Here is a 5,294-nt window from a genome sequence, read left to right on the forward strand (position 1 = left end):
TATCTTCTAATTGCCCCACGTGACCTTGTTTAATGCTTTAATCGGCGATCTTGGTCGATACGACAACGTAAGCTCGTTTTCAATCTTCCCCAACTAACTTTGTTTTAGTTTTTGCGTTCCTATTATCATGTGGTGGTACAGTCAATTGAAAAGGGTGTCTTGTGTTGCCGAGGGAACATGTCAATTGAAAAAAGAAAAAGAAAAATGTTTCTCCGACAGGATCGTTAGAGACAGTACAATCTAAACTTTAGACCCACGCCCCATCATTGCATGTTTTACATAGATTACTTATTGATTGGGAGATCATGTGGTCAGAAATAATTGACACTCTTGTTAGACTGTTAGACTAGCAGCTTCCAAAAAAGAAAAATGATTGCTTGAGGAATGAATTACCTAACTAGGAAACTTCCTTCGTATGGGGATCTTCTCCAGTTAAGGAGGGGACATCATGGGAATAGCATCAATTTAAGGAAAGTGTCTACACGCCTCAAACATATACATTCTGTTTCGACCTTTCATCCACACGCTGATAGATGTCCCCGTCCACCCAAACTGATAATGATGTGTCAAAATTCATCAGTTTGGAAGAAAAGTCTATCCAGATATGCTCTTAAGATTAGCGAATGTTGGCATCTCGAGGCCAATTATATACCAATATTTTATGCCAACATTTTACAATTTGGAAGCAGTTTGTACTCAGCATTTTAGCATATGTACAAAAGTATATGTCAGGCATATTTTCCCTGTGGCATTACTTGATGATTATGTTGGGAACATCCACGGCTGTCAGAGGGGTCCATTTGATTTTTGTAGAGAAAGTTGACCACGTGGGTCTCGTCCGACTATGTAGATCCCAGACTCCCAGCTATTGTTTAGTCACCATCATAGTATAAGAATGTAGGGCTTGTGCAACTTTGCCAAACGAATCATTAATCACCCACTAATCCCCAGTCAAATATGTGTCACGCGGCATGATGACTAATCAAACCCCTCGATCAACGGCTCGAACCAATTTTTCATGTAAAGGAGGATGGTAATTTTTTTGCTTTATTCTTCGATAATCTACACATTCTTTGGAAAAAAAAAAGATGGTTATATTTAAAGAGTTCCTCAAATAACAATCACACCATTTAAGAAATGATTTGATTTATAAAAATTTTACTCGCATTATATCCCAAGAAAGTCGCTTTGTAAGAAAATAGCAAAATTTCCTTCTTCTTTTTTTGTGGTTGAAACTGATTATATAGATGCTTTGAAATTACTTATTCGAATCGGAGAAAACATTACATTTTACCAGTGGGCAGTGCACAACAGGTGCTCTCGGTAAAAAAAGTTGGCGTAACATGCGATGATTATTCATTCAACTTAAGGCACAACTTGCCTTTATGACTATCGAACCTAGAACATTAACTAGAATTCTTTACGAGTTATTCTATTTTTTCTCTCCATGGAGTTGATAAACCATTAGAAAAAAAAAAGCATTTTTTTCTCTTGCTTTCTTTAGAGGAGAATTACAATATTTTCTGCTCAATATCTTTCGGCTTCCACTTCTAATGGCTCTCGTTACAGTAAATTTCAGTGGTAACGAGGGGACTGGTCAACACGTGTTCAAATGAAAACGTTGATGCCTACCGTCTCCAGAAAAGGACATGATGGGAACCGTTGATGAGTCTTAAAGCAGTGATGAGCACGTGAAATAACGGTTCTTTTTCTCTCTTTTGTTGGCGGAAATGGCTTAAATAAGTTGAGAGAAGTCTGTAATGAGCACGAGCCTTTAGATTTCATCTGCTTCGACGTCCTAGGACCCGTTGTTTTGGGGCAAAGATTGGAAGAAGTTCCCTATAAATTGCCTCCTTGTACGGAAGGTGAAAGGTCACAAGAAGAAAGAGACTGAGCACAACCCAAGTCTCCCTTCGAGATCTGGGTCAAGTTGTTGGTACAGGTTCAGGTTTCTCTTGTGGGGAGAGAGAGAGAGAGGGAGAGAAGCGATGGGAACATTTCTAGGGTTTGCGTTCACTTTAAGCCTATTCTTTTTCATGGCTCAAGGCAAAGTCCTCCGCTATGATTTTGTGGTAAGTAGGAACATCCCCTTCTTGAGCTGTTTTAAGCGCGTCTTTTACAGGTTGCATAGAACATTTTAGGTAAATGCATTCCTGATTGTACTGTTAGAAACGGTATAATCTCAACCATAAATCCATACACCATCACCATCTGTTTTGATAAAACGCTCATTGATTGGGAGATCGTGTGGTAAAAAATAACCGGCAATCTTGTCAGACTGTTAAGTAAAATGACGACTTGCCATTTGTTAGTAGTTTCGAATTCTTTTAGAGGCATTACAGTTGACCACAATCTTAGATTATATCCTATTAGTGTATTCAACACAAGAATACCCTTTTTTGAACAATTATCTCCACATCTAAATCTTCAGCTAAATCTTGGACAATGCTTGAGGCCAAGTATTACAGCATTCTTGTACCAAACTAGGTTCAAATATCTACAGTTGCATGATTTATTTACTTAATTCTTTTGGGATGTGCTTTCCAACCCCATTCAGAGTCTTTATTTCAGAAGGAAGTCCAGATGCAGGCCTTGGAATTAATTAGTATTACTCGTAGATAATGATGCACCAAAAGGGTTCTGCATCGATTTAATGAGAGAGATTATATCATGTGTAAGATGGTCCAAGAGTCCTAGGATGATTTCTGTTGCAGGTGAAGGAGACACCTATTGAGATGTTGTGTGAGACGAGCCGGACCGTGTTGACCGTGAATGGCCTATTTCCTGGGCCGGAGATCCGTGCTCGCAAGGGCGACACAGTTTACGTTAACGTCACAAACACAGGACCGTATGGAATCACTATTCACTGGTAATAATAAAACCACCTCCCCTCTCCCTCTCCCTTTCCCTCTCTCCCCTAATGTCATACACACGTTCAGGCACGGAGTGAGACAAATAAGGTATCCCTGGTCTGACGGCCCAGAATACATCACGCAGTGCCCAATCCCTTCGAACTCTAGCTTCCTTCAGAAAATCGTACTCACCGAGGAAGAAGGCACGTTGTGGTGGCATGCTCATAGCGACTGGACACGTGCCACTGTACACGGTCCTCTCATCATTATGCCCGCCTACGGAAAAATGTACCCTTACAAGTTTGACCAAGAACACGCAATTGTGATCGGTATTCTACTTTCATCCAACTTAAATGATAGGAAAAGGTTTTCACTCACACAACACAAATAACAGTTTGTATTGTTTTTCTTAACAAAATTGTAATTTGGCATGATGTAGCTGAATGGTATACGAGAGATACGAAGGACATAATCGACGAGGCACTTGCTTCCGGAGGCGATCCAGACTTGTCCGTGGCCTATACCATCAATGGTCAACCAGGAGACAGTTACTCTTGCTCTAATGGTATGAATTCCAGTATATACATAAGTGTGATATGTATGATTTATTTAAAAAGTAAATGTCTTATTTATAGGTGATGAGATATTATTCGTTAATACTAATTGATGATGATCTATATAACGTACGCGTAATATGTTGCTTTTGTTTTTCCTTTGGCAGGTTCGGCTTACAATAAAACTGTTGTGCGAGGAACAACGTATCTCTTTAGGATCATCCACTCCGGGATGAACGAAGAGATGTTCTTCGGCATAGCCAAACACAATCTCACCGTGGTCGGAATGGACGGAGCTTATTTGAAACCGCTCAAGACCAATTACCTCATGATAACTCCCGGTCAAACGATGGATGTTCTGGTCACCGCGAACCAAGCCCCCGATCGCTACTACATGGTTTTTAGTCCGTTCGTGGACACCAACGCCCCGTCCAACAAAAACGTCACGAGGGGAATATTTCAATACAAAGGCAGACACAATCACCGGGAGACTCCCGAGTTACCCGAGCTTCCGGGTTTTACCAACATGAGCGATGCCGGGAACTTTACTATCCAGCTGAGGAGTTTGAACAGCAAAGAACATCCGTCCACGGTTCCGACCAAAATCACTAGGAACATTACAATCACAGTGTCCGTGAATCAGCAGCCATGTCCTGCTAATCAAAATTGTACCGGTCCACAGGGCACTATGCATTCCGCAAGCTTGAACAACATAAGCTTTTCTGCTCCGTCGATCAGCATTCTCCAAGCATACTACAAGTATGTAAAATTTTTATACCGACCAATTTTTTTCCCGCTTGTTAGGACTGCGTATTTCTGTCAAACCGATAGAGTTTATTCGGGTTGTAATATCTCCAAACCGAACCCAACTTAACCGGTTAAAACCTTCAATGTAAGGCCTAAATCAACATCTACATGTCTCTATAACATTATGGTTGCGGTGTGTGCAGCAATATATATGGAGTCTACAACAAAACTTTCCCGGATGAACCACCTTCTTTGTTCGACTTCACCGGAAATGTCTCGGCCTTGGGGGAAGCTGCCAATGTGACTACTGAAGTGTTGAAGATTGACTACAATGAGGAGGTCGAAATAAGATTCCAGGGGACCAATTTCGGAGCAGCGGAAAATCACCCAATGCATTTACACGGCTATAGCTTTTATGTCGTTGGAATGGGCGATGGAAACTTCAGCGACACCTATATATCAAAGTATAATACGGTGGATCCGCCTTATGTTAACACCGTCGGACTCCCCAAAAATGGGTGGGCAGCGATCAGATTCAAAGCTGACAATCCAGGTACCAAGGTTTTATCAATTGAAAGGCATAGAAACAGATAATTTGCCCGGATTTAGACTTGTGAATGAATGGATAATTGACAGATTTTGTCTTTTTCGGGTGCTTGTAGGAGTGTGGTTCATGCACTGTCATTTAGAACGCCATGCGAGCTGGGGAATGGATGCAGTCCTTATCGTCCGAGACGGTCAGAAAAAACATCAGAAGGTTCGTCCACCGCCCAAGGACATGCCTCCTTGCTCCGTGTCTTTATCGTGATGCTGTGTTCGTTGACTTCATTGCTAGGGCAAGGGGTATTGATACCCCAATGGGAATAAATCATCTGTATTCTTGTATTGGAGTTTGCTATTTTGCATCATCCTAGTCAGTTCCTATTTGTTACATATGTTTTGGCAACTAAGAAGGTTTTGTTCGATTAAAAATAATTGTGCTCTTGTGCTACAATTGTATTCAACGTTGCAAAATCTTCCACAATGTTGACCAATCAGCTCTTTGGAGGAACTCTTCAATATGATTGCCATGTTAGTCTAATAGATGTACTCCGGAAGTCCGGATAAAGGATCGATCAAATAGTCAAAATTGGGTCAATTT

At 41.0% G+C, this 5,294-nt stretch overlaps 1 protein-coding gene across 1 annotated transcript; it reads left to right on the forward strand.

The window, feature by feature from the left end:
- The first annotated feature begins 1,813 nt into the window (after nt 1-1,813).
- On the forward strand, nt 1,814-5,022 carry LOC125314238 (laccase-14-like). Its single transcript, XM_048276065.1, has 7 exons — nt 1,814-2,072; nt 2,715-2,869; nt 2,940-3,181; nt 3,292-3,417; nt 3,574-4,165; nt 4,357-4,706; nt 4,816-5,022. Exons 1-7 carry the CDS (start codon nt 1,989-1,991, stop codon nt 4,959-4,961), a joined length of 1,695 nt encoding a protein of 564 aa, XP_048132022.1. The 5' UTR covers nt 1,814-1,988; the 3' UTR covers nt 4,962-5,022.
- Nucleotides 5,023-5,294: the final 272 nt, after the last annotated feature.

This window comes from Rhodamnia argentea, chromosome 3 (assembly GCF_020921035.1).
Source record: "Rhodamnia argentea isolate NSW1041297 chromosome 3, ASM2092103v1, whole genome shotgun sequence".
Lineage (NCBI taxonomy): Eukaryota > Viridiplantae > Streptophyta > Magnoliopsida > Myrtales > Myrtaceae > Rhodamnia > Rhodamnia argentea.